The 15,441-nt window shown below is 42.6% G+C and overlaps 2 protein-coding genes across 4 annotated transcripts; both read left to right on the top strand.

Moving 5' to 3' along the window:
• Nucleotides 1-266: 266 nt before the first annotated feature.
• Nucleotides 267-6,254, top strand: crsp7 (cofactor required for Sp1 transcriptional activation, subunit 7). Of its 3 annotated transcripts, none has more exons than XM_061295196.1 (4): nt 267-424; nt 535-718; nt 1,789-1,863; nt 2,759-6,254. In XM_061295196.1, exons 2-4 carry the CDS (start codon nt 647-649, stop codon nt 4,400-4,402), a joined length of 1,791 nt encoding a protein of 596 aa, XP_061151180.1. In that variant the 5' UTR covers nt 267-424; nt 535-646; the 3' UTR covers nt 4,403-6,254. The 3 variants fall into 3 exon arrangements, with proteins under 3 accessions (XP_061151180.1, XP_061151181.1, XP_061151182.1); XM_061295197.1 differs by having other exon boundaries at nt 308-390; XM_061295198.1 differs by lacking the exons at nt 267-424; nt 535-718 and adding an exon at nt 1,224-1,308.
• A 2,685-nt stretch (nt 6,255-8,939) lies between these two features.
• On the top strand, nt 8,940-14,890 carry cnn2 (calponin 2). Its single transcript, XM_061295207.1, has 7 exons — nt 8,940-9,101; nt 11,221-11,342; nt 11,419-11,485; nt 11,962-12,099; nt 12,215-12,331; nt 12,779-12,925; nt 13,544-14,890. The coding sequence occupies exons 1-7, from the start codon at nt 9,048-9,050 to the stop codon at nt 13,841-13,843; spliced, it is 945 nt and encodes a 314-aa protein (XP_061151191.1). The 5' UTR covers nt 8,940-9,047; the 3' UTR covers nt 13,844-14,890.
• The last annotated feature ends 551 nt before the right edge of the window (nt 14,891-15,441 follow it).

Here is a 15,441-nt window from a genome sequence, read left to right as displayed (position 1 = left end):
TCTTTATACAGGCATCTTATTCTTAAGTACTTCGTGTGAATACTTTTTTGCAACCTCTTATGGAATCAAATGAGTACTTTTCATTTTGCCAGTTTTCTATTTCCACAAATATCTGTGCTCTTTTAGTTAAGTAGAGATTGAATACTTTTGCCACCTCTGACTTCATTTCTACACGAATAACGACTTAAATATAGAGAGTGTGTACTTAAGCCACATGGGGGTGGGGGGGAAAGCAACAGGTACCGTGGCATACAAAGGAGGCAGGCCGGGTAGTGAGAGTGCACGCGCAGTGGATGTTTACTCGGCGTCGGCGGCGCGGACGTCAGAGCCAGCGAGCGAGCGAGCGCCCAGCATGCACCGCGAGGCCGTTGAGAGCTCCAGCAGCTGCTAGTGAGTCTCGCCAGTCGCCCCAGCGCCGAGCAAGGCAGGCAGCATTTCTTCTATGCTCCACACAACACACCACATACATTATCCCACTCGGGAGGGGGGGCTCCATGTGAGCAAGAGGAAAAGGTTGACTTGTCTACCTTCCAGGCGACGGAGAAAAATGCTGTGCGGACGCCAGTCGAGTCACCGCGGCGGCGTTTGAGTCACGATTGTCTGTCGGTTTCCATTTTGGAGGATTCCTCCCTCCATCCTCCGGGCAATGACAACGGTCTCGGCAACCCCGCAGCAGATGAGGGACCGGCTGCTGCAGGCCATCGACAGTCAGAGCAATGTGAGTAAAGCTAAAGTAGCTATCACGGGGCTGCTAACGCCAGCCTGTTTACATGCAAGTCCGGCAAACTCCCAACTTAAGGCGCCCGAGTCTCGTGGATGCATTTAGTGGTCATTTCTTTGAAAATCTGTGGCCAGCGGTCGTCGGTTGTCACTGACAATGGCGAATGTGTCAAAAAAGGGAGGAGAGGCTCCATGGGGGTAACAGAGTTGACAGCTTGGAAGCTAATTTAGCAACAGAGGCTGTTTCTCTTTCCCCCCTTGCCTGCTTGAACCCTCGTAGTCCGTTAGCCCTCTCAGTTAGCGTGCTAGCACCTAACACCAAAGCAGGGAAGTAGCAGTTTTAACTCTACACCGGAATAACACGAATAAACACGCGCTCAGTTAACCTAAACGTCTCGGAAACGTGGTCCACGAACATCTAATGGGCAAGAGGTTGGCTGCCGACCGCAAAACGCTCACATGTCCCCGTTAAACAAGTGTCGGATGCGGCTAGCCAACTCGTAGCTTGGGGAAGCTAGCTGGAAACGAGCGAGCGAGCCTTCCGACTCAACTCGGTAGCATTAGCATTCTCGGCTAACGTTAACGCAGGTAAATGTTCACACACACCGACTTTGGCTTACTAAAACTGACTGTCTTGTTTCTTTTAAATAAACGACGTGTTGGCTGTTGTTTTAAACGCCCCAGTGACGCAAGTTCGCCTTTGTTTGCCTCAGTCAAGTTTTTCCCCGAGTTGACACATTGCTGAGTACTTTTCAACGATTCTGTTTGCTTTGAAGCTAATGTCCGTAGCTCGTTGCTAACTTGCCCCGTTACACTCATGCTAGTTTGCAGCGCGACAATGTATCTGTCTGTCTGTCTGTCTATCTTTAGTATTAGTTGTGTAATGCAAAGCTTACATCTGGGGAATCTTTATTTTGTATCCCATCAACAGGATAGGGGAAATTTCTCTCAGGATTTCACAGATATCTGTCTATCCCGAAAATAAATGGCATTCGATTCACCATAAACCCTGGCCCCACTCGTGATCATTACACGTCTCACACAAGGCAAATGATTTTTCTCTTGCAGATATGCAATATGGTGGTTGTGCTCGAGGTGATTACCTGTCTTGAGAAGTATCCTATCACCAAAGAAGCACTTGAGGTGAGAGAATCTGACTCTATTTGAATGTCAAATTTTTCCCGTTTTCCACTGCACAGTACCCAATCCCCTTGGCATGTCTACTCGCTATGAACAGTTTTTCTATATGTAAAACCACATACTTTAGGTTTTTAATGCCTAGAGTTCTAGGTAACACAAGGTCCACACCGGTGGCTCGTAGTTGTGCATTGCGCCTCCAAATCTGAGGATACCGTCCACAAAATTCAGCTTCCATTATTGAAATACAGTGAGTAATTGACATCCTCCCCAATCTTTAAGTATTCCTATATTCTCTGCCAATTATCCAGAAGCCCCAATATTGCCAGACAGTTTTAGAGCCCTTTATCTAATTTTTCAAAACCTGCCGGATGTATTTTCTTTGTCTGTGTAAACGACCAAATACTTTTTGTCTTTGTAAGACTGTCTTTGAGACTGTTAAAGCTCTTCGATTACTTTAAAGCTAGAAAAGCACCACACAACCAAAAGCTAATTTAAAATAAATAAAACATTTCTAAACTCAAAAAGTGTGCTAATACCCAATCCAAATGCTCTGCATTGCCACCATCTTCAGGGATTTGTTTATCATTACAATTAACAAGGTTCTTCCGCCAGACTCTCCTCCGGCCTCCCTTTTGGGAAAACTCGCCTAATGTCTATAAACATGAGGGCTCCATCTTATGGCACCTTTGGTGTTTTAGAAGAGCATAAAAATGCATTGGATTAAAAAAAAAAAAGTCGCCAATTAACTCTTTCATCTTACATTGGTGTTTGTTAGCATGCCTTTTTCCAGCTGATGCAATACTATATTGCTCTAAACTGAAATGAGGAGAGATGAGGCCGTGCAGTGGAAAAGTGGCATTCTTGCGTTTAAGCTCTCCCTAACACACGTTTGCATTAGGAAACCCGACTCGGAAAGCTGATCAACGATGTACGGAAGAAGACCAAGGATGAAGACCTCGCCAAGCGGGCCAAGAAGCTCTTGCGGAACTGGCAAAAGCTAATTGAACCTGGACCAGCGGTCGCCACGAGCGCTCCCGGTTCCACCAATGGCAGCTCACATCCCTGCAGGACGGAAGCCTCGCCACCTGACATCTCTTTGCCGGCGAAGGGAGTCCCCGAAGTCAAAGTCCGAAATGACGTTCACAACACGTATTCGCCAAAGGCTGAAAAATCAAGCAGCCGCAAGCGCCGGGCAGAACACAAGGACAGTGGAGTACACTTACCGGAAAAAATGTCCAAGTTATCTCCTTACGATAACTCTGTTTCGCCGCCGCCCACCAATGGGATCGCGGCCAGTCCGGACACCCTGCTCGACCAGGAGGTCGTCCCGTCCCCTGACCGATCTCGGATAGAGCACCTTGACAACGACAAAATCAACAGAATTCCTGTCAATGCCGTCAAGCCTCGGCCCAGCTCTCCCGGTGTGGCCAAACTCCCGAGCACTTCGTCTTTAATCAAGGTTGCTGTAATGCAGCAGCAGGCAAGAATGGATGATGGCGGTGGGCATTATCAAGCCAGAAGTCCCCGTGGCCTTTCCACCAGTCCAAGGAGCACAAAACAAGACGCCACGACCAAGCGCTCTGCAGTATATGCACAAATGCTAACATCTGTTTCCAGCCCTTCGCCCAGGGATTCACCCATGCCTTTACCCCGACCTGCATCCCCCTTGGCTCAAAGCGCTCACTCTTCTCATAGGTCTTCAACTCCGTGGACAACCCCACCAGAGGCCCCTTCCCATTGGCCCCCACAAGACTTATCCATGACACTGGAATCCCCTTCGGTTTCACCCACGCCGCCTCGCCTGCAAAACAATTCAGAACTCCATCGGCCCGCGCCCGAAGCAGCCCCGGCCGTCTGGGACGACACGGACGGCGCGCTGACTTCGGCTTCGGAGTGTAAGAGGAGGAAGTACCGCTCTAGAGACTATTCTGTTAACTTAGATGGCCAGAAAATAGAGGACACTACTAAGCCAGTACGGTTAAAAGAACGCAGGCTAACGTTTGACCCAGTCACTCGTCAGATTAAGCCCCTCATCCATAAAGAGCCTTCTCAGTCAGAGGAAGCCCCCACTCCCGAGCCCAAGCAGAGAACTGAAATTGGTGTCCCGCAGGCCACGGTGCCGGGGCCCAACCCCGTTGCCAACCCCAATCCTTTTCACCAGACAAACTGGAAGGAGCTGTCCAGAAACGAAATCATCCAGTCCTACTTGAACCTTCAGAGCAACGTGCTCACCTCGTCCGGGGTGCAGGCCCAGAGCGCACACTTTTTCATGTCCCAGTATCTGAAAAGGGAAGAACAGGAAGTGAAAGAGTCGAGGCAAATGCACGTTATGCAGGTTGATAGCCCGGCATTGGATTTACCGGGCGTGAGTCGGGACGTCAACGACGACGACCTGGACAGGATACACAACCAGCACTGGCCCGGCGTCAATGGTTGTTTGGACACCAAGGACACCTGGTATGACTGGACAGAGTGCATATCGTTGGACCCTCACGGGGATGAAAGCAAGCTGAATATCCTGCCGTACGTTTGCCTCGACTGAGGGCTCGCCCCCCCCCCCCCAAACTCCTGGTTTTTTTTGTTTTTTTTCTGTCTCCCCACACAGATAAGATCATTTAGGATTTTGTTTGTTGCAAAATCCAGGCCTGCTAAACTCCCTCATCCCTCCCGTGCCGCCTCCTCTATCTGTGATTGAGATTTTGGTATTAAAAAAAACATGAGAAATTAAAAAGAATATTTGAGTTTGTGATACCAAGGGCTGATTTTGTGTTCATTTTTCAAGCTGAAAGTCACAGGAAGGATGGAGGCCCTATGTTGCATAGCGCAGCTACTAGCAGTCAGAAGAGGGCAGAATGAGTTCTGCGAGCAGAAAAGGTCATCAATATTTTAGGCTCACAGGGTTGATACTACTTTTTTTTTTTTTTTACCTTTTTGAATCCTGTGATACATGGCTCAATATGAGGGTGGGCTGGTGTTTAGCTGTCCTGTTCAGGCTGTCATACTGGTGTTCATCTGCCATGTTCAAGTATAGGAGTCTGAAATACTGGCAGTTACCAGAAGCTTTATGTGAATTATAAAAGAGTAAATTATAGAGTTCTTGTCATGTACACATCTATTTATTTTGGCTAGTACATTTTACAGGACTTTGATTAAGTATTTTTCTTCCATAACGTTTTTTGTGTTGTCACTGTTGTCAGTCTCACCTTTATGTTTCACGAAATCCCCCCCCCCCCCCCCCCCCACTGCCCTGTTCCATAAATTCATTTGGATTTAACATTCCATAGACCTTCACCGTAATGCACTGTCTCCAACACCCAGAAAGAAAAAGTGTGCTCAAGAAGATGATTTCAAACAACCAGAACTCCCAACTGTGTAAAAGAAAGTCTAATTGGAATAGTAATCCTGTATTACACAAAAGTTAGTTCTGTATTTTGCAGTTATTGTAATCTATCCTAATTTAGGTGCATTGGTGCCTTGAGACGAGTGTTCCCAATTTACGAGTTAAGGTACGAGCAATTGTTCAGCCATTTTTTTTTTAAATTTCTCAATTTTATTGGGGAGGTGTTCGAACAGAAGTCCCAAGTATACCATGACTTCCAGGTTAACACCAGAAGGAGCAGCATGATTGACAAAACCAAATTCCATACATTATATTTCAAGATGCTTTTATAAAGTACAATATTACACATTGCAAAAAATGTCACGCGTAGCTGTCGGTGGCTCAAACAGCCATTTCCAGTCATTTCAATCCGGGAAGATAGAATCTCAAGGCACCAGTGTATTGGTTCATACAGAGCTCATTCCATTTATTTATTTTTTCAACCTCCAGAGGTACGTTGATCAACACATGCCCAAACAGTTCAGTTTTCGAGATTCCAAATTTAACTCCTTCAACGTTAGTATTTTTCAATTGTCAAGCCAAACAAAATGGAGACACAAAGAGAGCCCAGTGTCGGTCACATCATTTTTGTGTGAGCATGCATTTTTGATTTTGCGTTTCCGTTCTGCTCACCCGTCACCATCATCCCACTAGACGTCAGATTGGATAGTGCACTTGCTCATTCTTCCCTACCAATGTGCCTTTGGTAAATTGTAAATCTGCATTTGCTTCCACGCGTGAGGCCCTGTCGTCGTGGCCGGGTAGAAAGCTCCAAATCCTGTGATCAGTATGAAGCTGGTATATGCATTGTTTTCTGTCTTTTTTTTTTCTTTTTTGTACACAGAATTTTTGTGAGGGTGCAAGTGCGGAAGGCAGAAGAAGTGCACACCACAGCTGGCAATAAAAGTGCTACAACTGGTTGATAAGAATGTTTTCAGGAGTTTTGACTGGGGTATCTTTGTTCAGTGTTTAACATCTCTCAATTGTTTGACAAATAAAATGATCTAATTCTTAATCTCTGTTTTTTTATTTGATTCTGTGAATTAGGCACATTATTCTCCTGAAAAGTGTCGTTATAAACTCGTCCAGAAGGGGGTGCGCTTGGCCCGTTTGAACATTTATTAGTAGCCTTGAGGTCCCAGCATCAGGTCTCTTTATTAGTACTTTGATCTTTGACCTCGCTAGTAACATGATTCCACTAACTGAAAGGTTGTTGTTTTTTATTACTAGTGCTGCTTTTGACCTATTATTACCTTAAGCTGGATAAATACCAAGGATGTCAAATGACCCATAACACTTTGATTTTTATTTAATTTTTGTCGCTCTTAAAATCCATGTACTTGTACACTCTTTGTGCTCACTCGTCAGATTTAGTGCAGTAATAGAACTGCCGTCTCTTACAAGTAGCACTACTTGCACTACTAGTGCCTTATTTTTACCTATTGGGTTCTTTTAGAAGAGTACTTTAAGAGTGAAAGGTTGTAAAATGCGATTGTGAGTGAGTAGGCCAAAAGTGGCATTAGTAGTGATTTATTTATTCATTTTACGAAGCAGATGTTCCACTCGTACTTGGAATTTTCTAGAGTGGACGAGACTGGACTAGTATTTGGGCCTCACGGTTTCACAACTTCAGAGTTGACCTCTATAGGCTACTTTCCCCATCATCAAAATGTCAGCAGTCAGAATGTGAAGTTGCTTGTGTGTCACTCCCAGCTATTAGTCAATTAGTCAATGACGTCGCCTTCTCACAGACACTCAGCAGGATGAGTCGTGATTCTCCCCTAAGGGGTTTACTCTGAATCAGGTCTGTGCACACCTGGATGATGTCACCAGCAGCTGTGTGTGCACATAAACATTTCAACAGGCCGTTTCCAGTGAAGCTCGACTCATGCAAAAACATTGACGTGTTGATGTGTAATTGTGCAACATGATATAAAAAATAAAATAAAGACCAGATCCTGTTTAATCATCAGAGGTTAAGGTTAGGTAAACAAACCACAATAGCACAAAGGTTGATGAACAGGTTAAGTTCTTTCTGGCATTTAAACAGAGAGTGTTTGTTCTCTGTCTGACACTCTGGCAAAGACAGATGAAAAGAGATACATTCAGTATGCAATGCAATGTTAGTATTTTATACCCAGGGTGAGCACAAGTGTAAGAACCCCCTGAAAAATAAATGTTGACGGGGGGGGGGCGGTGCCTGGAGAAAAACCTTGCTTAGCAAAACTTTCTTTTTTAATTATCGACATTTTCCTGCTTTCTGAATAGGTTGTGCATATGTGCCTGTGGCCACTCCTCAGGAATTCATTCTCACCCTAGCCATCACCTGGATGTTTTTTTTTTTTTTGGGCTGCACCTCTGGCCTGGATAGATCCATCCATCCATTTTCTGCACCGCTTAGTCCCGGGGCGTGCTGGAGCCGTCATCGGGCAGTAGGGGGGGGGGGGACAACCTGAACCGGTTGCCAGCCAATCGCAGAGCACACAGAGACAAACAATCATTTGCACTCGCACTCACACTTAGGGACAATTTGGAGCCTTCGATCGGCCTACCAAGCATGTTTTTGGGATGTGGGAGGAAACCGGAGTGCCCGGAGAAAACCCACGCGGGCCCGGGGAGAACATGCAGTCGGAGGTGGAATTGAACCCGCACCCTGTGAGACGGACGTGCTACCCAGTGCACCACCGAGCCGCCCTGGAAACATATTTGTTGTAAATAAATAGTCAAAATAATGAAGGGAATTTAGGTAACAATTGGTACGTTTTCCCCCTAGTTTGCAAAGTTATCATCAGTTATCATTCAAAGTACAGGAGTTCAGTACTTCAATTTTTACAGGTCTTGTTTCTTTTTTTCACGCAAGTATGTGTATTTACTTCCACATAGTAAGTCAAATGTAAGACTGTAAGTACTTTACTTTTGCTCGGACTTGTGTGAAGGTAGTCATGTCATTTTGTAGCATAATGTACTTTGGTAGTGTGGGATGTGGGGGCTAACATTACGTCACCTCAGTAGCTCGGCGCGCTTGTTTTTTAACAACAGTGAGTCAAGAACGTGCGACAAAAAAGGGTCGATTAAGGTATACTGCTTTCTGGTATGCAGGGTAGGACCCCTGGAGCACTCCTACCCTTCTGGAATTCGGAAAGTTTCCTTCCATATATGGACTTTTTTCATATCAATCGGCACCTAACGAATGGAAAGGGGGCGGGGTGTAGGAGGAGTTTGGGATCGATTGTCAAAGACAATGTGATAAGATAAGATAGTTACGTGTACTGCACGTGTATAGGTTTTGAGGTTTAACTGTATTGCGGTTATTAGATATTGTATCGTGGCGTTTTGCAAAGACCCCCCCCCCACACACACACACACACACATGGACGGTTAGCGCAAAGATCGACACTAGCACTTCCAGTAACTTCATTTTACAGTGACAATACTATCGAACAGCAGTATTTTGGAAATACCGGAGCAGATCAAGGGAGCTGGATGGCTCAAATTATATGATGATGATAAATTGGCTATATGAACATAAAAACATTGAATGATTCGTTTTTTCTTAGTTTTTATTTTTTTAAAGAAAGTTGGTCCCGAAATTGTCCTCCAAAAATGCCACAAAGTCTAAGCATAATGGGGAACTCTCTTGTTGCTCTGTCTTACTCTTTGGACGAAACCATGAGCGCTTTCTAATTGGCGGCCGTCAAAAAGAAAGGAAGTATTTAGTCCAACCTCCTGCCACGGCCAAGTTATTTTCCTCACTTTAAAAATCGCGAACGGCTTGTGTTTGACTCGGTTTGACAAATAAACCCTCACGATGAGTTTCAACAAAGGTCCTGCTTACGGCTTAACCGCGGAAGTCAGAAACAAGGTGCGTAAAGTTATTGCTTTTTATTTTATTTTGCTGTAAAAATGAAATCAGTGTGAGTTGCATGAAAGTTTTTGCGCATCTTCTTTCTTTTTGCGCTTTTCTCGGTACGCACGTCTGCTGAGCCTCCATTTTGATGCGTGTCTTTAGTTGAGGTAGATGGGAAACTAAAGTCTACACGCCATTAAAAAGTAGTCCCTTAAAAACGTAATTTACTAGAAATGTGCGATTATGTTGGAAAAATGCGTTCAGTTTGATAACTCATCTATTATTAAAATAGTACCCTTAAAATATATGTTTTTTAAAACAGTCGCGCAGAAGTGTGTACAAAGCTGCATTTGGGCGTGGTATCTGTCTAAAGTGTCGCTGTGGCAGATTTAAAGTCCGTTTTGAGCATTTTCGATCCTCTGTGCATATTGCACGTCCGCATTGTGACTCCTATTAGCGCATCGCGCAATTCAGCCATTAGACCTGACCAATTTATTTATTCGTTGAATAAATATGGAATAAACATGAACAATTCTACCACATCATATTCCGAGTTCTTGCTTCTTACTTTTCTCGGCGACCCCCGTCCTTTTCGGCAACTTTTTTTTTTTCCTTCAGCTCACTCATTTCAAGGAAGGCCCGGTGTGGAATGTGTCTCCCAAGTGACCTTCCTTGTTGGAAACTTCTGGAGTGAAATAGTGCGTTTGTGTGGAGAAAGTGTGCTAAAGTTCCCCCCTGACCATCCGGATCCACTTAAAATACCAAAGCTGATGCCGGAGATAATATTTCTTTACCACCATATGTTCTTACTGCATAATACCAATCATATACTGTTGGCATTTTAGATGGCTCTAATGATATAGTTGGTAAGAGATCAATAAAGTATCTTGGATAGATATAGTCTACGAGATACAGTTGATGGATCAATACTATAGATGACAAAGATCAATAGACGAGTTAGTAGATAAGTTGGATCAATTTAGTTGCCACAATCGATATCGAATCGAAAAAAATGGGGGGGGGGGGGTTGTATTATAGAGATTTTAAATAATTTCAATTATACTCCTTGAAGTTCTGATTAAATGCATATAGTTAAATACTTAATTCATCCAAAACGGAAATCCAATTTTACCCCCCATCTGCATCATGCTGAAGAAACTAAATCTTGCGTCCTCCCCGAATGTGGACAGACTCAAAGACCTTTAAACGGCATGCAACGTTGAAGGGAGGAGGCCTACAGCCGCCGACTTTGGTATTTCCTGCCATCAATGACGTAGCAGTTACGCTGTAAAGTGTCAGGAATTCACCCCCTCCATACTCATTTTCTGCTTTTTTTTTCTGTCTTAAAGCCACTCCTGACAAGTTTCCAACAGCATCAAAATGCTATTAAGACCCCATGTTGATTGCATTCTTGGCAATTTAACATGTCTTTGGAAATCACGTCTATAGGGCTTTTTGAGTGTAATTAAAATAACCAATGTTTGTTTTCTTCTCAGGGGGTTAGTAAATTGTAATTTAGGCAGCAAAATATGTGCTTGTGTGGTTATTTTCTAGCTCATGCTTTCATTTACTTTGGTTCTCTGAGGGAGATTGACCATTTGTTTTATCCTTCACTATAGAGGTGGGTGTGGAAAGCAGAAAAGGATACCTGTTCTATGTTTATAATGCTTCCCTTGAATTGCTCCCTTATGTATACACAACACGTTTCGCTTTTAACTTGCAATAAAAACAAAACCTTGTGTACTATGAAGCCATTCGTACACACCCTCTCTACTTTTACTCTGGGGTGAGTTTAGCAGTTTAGTAAACAGGATATCCTTTCTTGTCTTTGTGTGAGTATGTGTGTGTGTGAAGGGGGGGGGGTTATTTTATTTTGAAAAATGTTAAGCTCTTGAAAAAATGACATATCTATGTTTACGCATAGTGTTACTGAGGCTAAGGGGAATAGAGGAGATGACCGTGAAGCACGATACCCAGTCATAATAAACTTTTATTGCATCAAACACGTCTTTATGACCATCCTGACATGGGAAACCAACTCGGTGACAAGAAACAATTATAGATGAGGGAGAGGGGGAAAAAAAATCACATCCCAAGGAATTCTAATGGCCTCTTGACCCGTCTTCCTGGACAGATTGCACTGAAATACGACCTCCAGAAGGAGGAGGAGCTGAGGATCTGGATCGAGGATCAGACCGGGGCCAACATTGGCCCTGACTTCCATAATGGCCTCAAAAATGGAGTCATTCTGTGCCAGTAAGCAGAGATGACAAAACCTCGCTTGTTGTCGCTGCCTTTTGAGACGCTTCAACTACTTTTTTTATTCTCTCAGGCTTATTAACAAACTCCGACCTGGTTCTGTGAAAAATATCAACAACTCGTCGCACAACTGGCACCAGGTGAGTGGGTGGATGAGGCATTTTTATATTAATTTAGTGCGGTGATGTTAATTACATAATTGCATCTTGTGACCTGGAACTATGTAGAGCACCATTGTACTTTGTACAAGGTACTCCCTTTTTTTTTTAAAGGAGGATAAAAAGACCCCAAGCACATTCATAGTCATACGACCAACATTTTGGCAGTGACTCAAATTTTGTTACACCAACTTTGCATTAGTATATTTTAATGAATACTTTACTTTTGTACTATGTGGTAATACACTTCTGTAGCTTGTTTTGAAAGGACGTATTATATATTAAAAAATGAACCAAATTTTAGGTTGGCCGGGATTCAATTTGGGGTCCTTGAGCACCCCCCAAAAATAGGTTAGAAACGCCCATGGATCTAAAGGGTGCCAAACAGAAACATTTTCCACACTAGACACTAATCTTCATTCTTTGATTTTATTTATTTTATTTTATTTTTTGTTTAGCTTGAGAACTTGACCAACTTCATCACGGCGATCAAAGCGTACGGCCTTAAGCCGCATGACACCTTTGAGGCCAACGATGTGTTTGAGAACGGCAACAAGACGCAGTTACAGACCACACTGCTGGCGCTGGCAAGTATGGTAAGTGTTGCCATTTTGACATTGGAACAACATTCCATACTGCCAAGCAATTCCCAACACAACTGAAGCGATAACTTGCCGAATGATGCACCGTGACCTTGTTTTCTTTGGACAGGCCAAGACCAACGGCGCCCAGTCCCGGGTCGATATTGGCGTGAAATATGCAGCCAAGCAGAAGAGGACATTTGATGAGGAGAAGATGAAGGCTGGACAGTGTGTTATTGGCCTCCAGGTACAAATCATTTAATAACCTTTTTTTTCTGTTTAAAATACTAACAACTGGTATAGTATTCCTTCAACAACAACAACGCTGCGTTAAAGCTATAAAATGTTCCCCGTATGTGTGAAACTGTTGTGAAAGCACAGATCGTCATGATCTCATGTCACTGCATAGTTGTCTGTCAGAGGTCCTCATTGTATTGCTTCTTAAGGCTTTCTTTGTTATCATTGCTTTAGGCGTTAAGAAGCATGTAAGAGGGCTCTCTGGACTTGACGTGCTGTGACACCTGACCGACATTTTTACAGAGGAAAAAAAAATAATATTTTTTTAGTTTAGGTGATGTGTAGACACTGCGGAAATGTGTTCCCAACTTTTTTTGAGCCAAGCCTCATATTGAACTTAACTTTAGAAAAACCTTCATGGTAAACTTATATGTTTATTTTTGTTTGTCCTTTTTAGATGGGGACCAACAAGTGTGCCAGCCAGGCAGGTATGAATGCATATGGCACCAGGAGGCATTTGTATGACCCCAAAAGTCAAATGCTGCCCCCTATGGACAACACTACAATCAGTCTGCAAATGGGAACCAACAAAGGGGCAAGCCAGGTATGGGAAGATGCAGTAGGTGGGGACTTCCCCAAGTTAATCTATCATTATAGAAACCATCAATGCTTTACAAAAATGCAATATAAATTGTGCCACATCTGTAGCAGAATCAATTTTCAGCCAATAACTTAAGCACAAAAACATGTAAATAAAATTGATTGATTCTGATTTATTTAATGTAATAATGCGTGTAGATTGCTACAGATGTGTTTTGCGAGTTGAAGATGGATGGAACAAGTTTTGTCCCCCCAATGGGCGTCAGTTATACGTGTAATTTTTTTTCTTTTCTATTTACGGGCCAGCCTGGTCCTACCCTGGTCCACTGAATTAGAAGTTAGTTTGTAAATGCAGGTCAGTGCTTCTGTTTATGACTGACTGGGAAAGAAGACGCAGCATTCACAGCATGTCATAAAATGAGAATTGTGAGACTGCAATTGGAAAATGCTCTGAGGCGGTCATTCCTCTGCCATGAGCTGTAGATGTCATGTTGGGTCTTGAATAAAGGGATGTGCTTTTTTTGGGGCGGTGGGAGAAGCGCACACTTGTCATCAGTGAGCAACACAATCCAGGAAATGGAAAAAATGACGTTGAGAAGCTTACTGATGCGTTTGTTTCTAGGCCGGGATGACCGCTCCGGGAACAAGACGCGCCATTTATGACCACAAAATGGCCACGGATAAGTGCGACAACAGCACCATGTCCCTCCAGATGGGCTACAGCCAGGGAGCCAATCAGAGCGGCCAGAACTTTGGCCTGGGCCGGCAGATTTATGACGCCAAGTACTGTACCAAGGGCGGTGAAGTCACAGATGAAACTAATGGAGCAAGCGGAGCATACATTCCAGATTACCAAGATGAGGGTTACCAGGGTTACCATGAGGAGGAGCAGGTGTACAAGGATGATGGGACGGATTACTAAAGGGGGTTGGGGAAGAAGGAAGTTTGCTAAAAAGGGGGGAGAGAGATGGTGTAAATCGAGGCATGCCCTGCAAAAAAAAAAAGAAAAAAAGGAAAAATACTTAAGGCAGATGTTTTTAGTTTTATATCCTAAGGATGGTGGTCATATCCTTATAGTATGAGTTTCTCTTACCCCATGGTTTTTACACATATCAAAATGAACTGTATTTGTGTGATTTTAGTTGTATCTGGAAAGTGACTACAAAAGCCAATTTGGCTCTTTGTATTTAGTTTTGTATCCCAGGGAGGTTTTTTTATGTGCCAAATTTCCTTTTCACCAGTGTTTTACCACATCTTAGTTGTGCGTAGGGACATTTTAAAGGCACCATATTTTTCTCGGATATCTGTACTTTAGATTAAAACACCTGCACATAAAAAAATAATAATTCTAGGGATGTTACAGGTGTCATGTCAGACAATAATCAGTTCTCCAAGAAAGAAATGTTTTTTTTGTTCACACGGTTTTAATTTTCTTATATTACAGTACAGTATACATTTTCATTGGCTGTATAACCAGTCCAACCTGTTTGACAGAAGAAGGGGGTGGTGATTAAATATGAATCACTACATTTTTTGAACATTCCAAGTATGAATACTGGATATTTTGTATATCAAGTGAAACATTCCTTTTACATTGAAGTGTAAACCAAGTGGTCAGTTCTGCTATTTATACACAATCGTGAATTGAATCTGGCTTGTTTTTCTACGTGTACTGAATAACATTTGAAGTATAAAATGGTTGTTTTGTTTTACCTTGAGTTATTGTTACCGGTGGAAAAACTAATTGACCTATAAACTTACCTGCTAATTTATAAAGTACACCTAGAACAAATTACAACAGCTCTTAATTGTTTTTTAATGTTTTAGTAAATCTGAGAGAATATGCATTGTAATTCCTGTTAATTGAATTACCTGTATTATGATGCTTTTTAGTTTTATCTAAGTGTACAGAATAAATTAGCAAGTGTAGTTGTTTTGTTGATACAATTTAATAAATATGTATTCATTATCCAGTGTGGTGTAGTGTACTATTTATCACTATTGCAATGGTCTTCAGTCATGACTCATGAAACTGGCGGGTTTCCATACTTATAAGAGGTGACTCGCGGGTCATTATTGTTGTCGTTGCATCCTACATTACAGTTGTACTGGAAAACAGCAAAATGTGTTCTCACTTTGACAAAATTCAAATTACTTTTTTTAGTCATCACCACTTAAGTGATTGAAATGTGTTAGATGACTTCTGTAAGAACTTGAGCTCTTAAACTGCAGTCAATTTTATGCTACATGTCTTATTTGATAAATATATAAATTATTCATCTAATGTGGAAATACACTTGTAATGCAGAATTGACAAGGTACAAACAAACAGCATCCTTCAGGTACAATTAAAGACATTAAACAATAGAAAAATCAGATCATGAAATGCTTATTGGCTTATGCAACATTTTAGTCTACTAATGCCACATTTTGATAATAAATGCCGAGTTGAAAGTACAATATTATCAACAGTAACAATAACTGTAATACAGTTCAGCCATTAGTGTATGAAACTGTCAC

Source organism: Syngnathus typhle, linkage group LG13, assembly GCF_033458585.1.
Source record: "Syngnathus typhle isolate RoL2023-S1 ecotype Sweden linkage group LG13, RoL_Styp_1.0, whole genome shotgun sequence".
Taxonomy (NCBI): domain Eukaryota; kingdom Metazoa; phylum Chordata; class Actinopteri; order Syngnathiformes; family Syngnathidae; genus Syngnathus; species Syngnathus typhle.
This window is presented reverse-complemented; position numbering and strand designations above follow the sequence as displayed.